This window comes from Idiotropiscis lumnitzeri, chromosome 1 (genome assembly GCF_059441095.1).
Source record: "Idiotropiscis lumnitzeri isolate Australia: NSW breed Sydney's pygmy pipehorse chromosome 1, RoL_Ilum_1.0, whole genome shotgun sequence".
Lineage (NCBI taxonomy): Eukaryota > Metazoa > Chordata > Actinopteri > Syngnathiformes > Syngnathidae > Idiotropiscis > Idiotropiscis lumnitzeri.
Genome location: NC_142391.1, coordinates 34843863 through 34846598, shown reverse-complemented (window position 1 = coordinate 34846598; position 2736 = coordinate 34843863). Strand labels below are relative to the sequence as shown.

The following is a 2736-nucleotide window of genomic DNA, read 5'->3' as shown; positions in this document are numbered from 1 at the left end:
CACCTACTAGAGAGAAGCACTGTCAAACGAATAAAACGGCGTCCTATATCTATCTGCCGAGAACAGTATTATCATGTTTTAGATTTAGACTGTATTTTTTAGCAATTATTTATTTGTTGTCGCTAATTTGCAGATGATGATATATTTAGATATGCTTTATTCAAGATACTAAATGTTTATTGAGAAACTGTTTATACTCTGATTTTACGGTGAATTCTAATGCAGGATTTCTTTAGCCCAAAGAGTTGATCACTTATTTTATGCTGCTCCTCAACCGAAAACCAGGTCTCATTGAAAACCAGTCGTACCAGTTATAAAACTGAAGCCCACGTTGAGACGGTTTCCTTTGACCTCGTTTGGCCAAAATATTTGCCCACCCCAACACATTTTTTTCCAATCCTTCACCCTACAACTAAGACTCCCATAATCGTAACACCAAATTTGTAATGCACTGTATATCTGAGAGGTATTATTGTTAAATATCGGCTTTCTAAAAGGGCCCGGATAGCTCAGTCGGTAGAGCATCAGACTTTTAATCTGAGGGTCCAGGGTTCAAGTCCCTGTTCGGGCGATCCACTTTTGACATCGCATTGCTAAATGTTTTTGCACGAGCGAACTACAAATAGATTTCTCGCTTGTCATCATGATAGTACTGACGAATAATAACGTGTACGTCGCGGCGTTTGTCCTAGCCGGCTACCGTAGAGAATTATATGACATATACGTATTATCGCAGTTTTTTTTAACCGATTACGTGTAAAATGTAAATTGACATGTTTATCATAAAACTGTCCGCAGTATTATTGCATTTCATTGAATATGAAATGGTTGAAGAAAAAAAACACCCAACCTTTTTGGTGTCCGTTTTTTGTCAAAAAAGGTTATTCTTCTGACGTTAAAATAACATATACCATTTAATATATATTATATATGAGCTCTCAGAATATAATTTGTTTTACAATACACAGTTTGAACTTGGCACAACATAAAAATACAAGTCTTACCAAAATAGCAACATTCCAGTGAAAACAATAAATAATAATAAAAAAAAAGCAAATAAATGAGACAATAAATTGAAGGCTTACTGACATCAGCTTGCATTCACGAAGAAACAGAAATGCATTTCATTTTACTACATTCATTAACAAAGGCAATAAATAGGAAGCTTGAAATTTGGGAAATACTTATGAATATCAACTGAATGGTTAAAAGCACATAGTATTTGTCGTTATCAATGATTAAATATGCCTAAACATTTAAACAGCAGCTCTTTATCATATTTTTGCAAACAACGTTGAAAATAATTCACAAGCATGGTCATGTACCTTTGATTTGCACCTCATTGGGTCATATAAAAACCTCACTGTGTTCTCTGTACTTAAACTCGAGGATATAAATTATATGTAATTTGTGGAATACAACAAAAATGACGAACAATCCAATAATCCAAGTCGTACAATGAACAAAATACAAAGGTGTTCCTAGAACAAAAACAACACCAAAAGAACACAGATGAATCGGTGTGAAATATGAATTTTTAAATATCTCTTACAAATTAATCAGACTATGATTGACAAATAATTATCTCAAGAGTAACAATTCACACAACTATTTGGCAGGGAGGCAGCTTGAGGACACTGGAAACACTGTCAATATAAAAATCACTGACGTGGTACTCACCTCTAAATTGGTTTTAATTGTGTCTGTAAAACTAACATTCATTCATTCCTTCACATGAGAGGTGAAGGTGCGGATGTTTATATTTTAAAAATCTAATTATGTAAACATTGTCTTTTTTAACAAGTTTAAGCAACATACAGTACTTCTTCATAAATAGTCATTCAAAATAGTTTGAATTTATCTCTTCATTTTCTTTTTAAATGTGCAACTAACTTAACTTACAGTATGATTAAGTCTGTTCCGCTTAACATTGACACTTGAGGGTTTGACGTAAAACACAATATGTATTTGCAGATACTGACAATTACTTTCTAAAGCATAATATTATCATAATCTTGTTGACGACACAAACAACATAGAGGAGCATACTGTCATTGAGCCTCGATCAAGGCTGCAACCAATGATAGTAAAGGCATTTTGTAGTACAGTATAATGTATGTCACCGTGTGTGTAAGTGTATGTGAGTGCGTGTGTGTGTGTTGTTGTAATGCTGCTACAAATGTTTACACTTGATTGGAAGGAAAGAGAAGTCACACACACACCAACATCACTTGTTCTCTATCAGCATCTGCACCTTGTATACCAGATCTCTTGCCAAGGTCAAAATCTGCTTGATGTTGTGATGCTCGGCCATCTCTGAAAGACAAGACCATGTTCATTAAGATTATTTGATGGACACATTTCTGCTGAATATAACTTCTGAAGCTATTTACATTTCCCACACTGCTTAGTCTGGGGAGTTGAAGTTTATTTTAGCTGACTATAGAGGAAATGCAGACTCTACCATGTATGCATCACGAGTCAATTGCAGGGCACTTCTTAGAGCTGTAATTATTCCGATTTTCAGATTTTAACTTATTGAGGCAGCAAGATACAGTCAAGTGCTTAAACTCCTGATTGTAACATTCAATGTAAGATGTCTGATAAAAGGAGAGCTATCTCACTAGTAAACACCACCAAAATCTATCAAGATGGGATTGAAGTGACATGAAGACATTCACCTTCACAAGGTTTTTACATAACATGGCATTTAAACTTTCGGAATACCTAGCATTT

At 34.5% G+C, this 2736-nt stretch overlaps 1 protein-coding gene and 1 non-coding gene across 3 annotated transcripts in view; one reads left to right on the top strand and one right to left on the bottom strand.

The window, feature by feature from the left end:
- Positions 1-498: 498 nt before the first annotated feature.
- On the top strand, positions 499-571 carry trnak-uuu (transfer RNA lysine (anticodon UUU)). Its single transcript has one exon. It is a non-coding gene; the product is annotated as a tRNA-Lys (tRNA).
- Positions 572-901: 330 nt separating this feature from the next.
- The window catches only part of sgsm1a (small G protein signaling modulator 1a), a 31681-nt gene continuing 29846 nt past the window's right edge, over positions 902-2736 (bottom strand). For both annotated transcript variants that reach the window (XM_088297394.1, XM_088297393.1), the window contains exon 25: positions 902-2316. In XM_088297394.1, coding sequence (XP_088153520.1) covers positions 2228-2316 — 89 coding nt within the window. In that variant the 3' untranslated portion in view covers positions 902-2227. The remainder of the gene's footprint in view (positions 2317-2736) is intronic.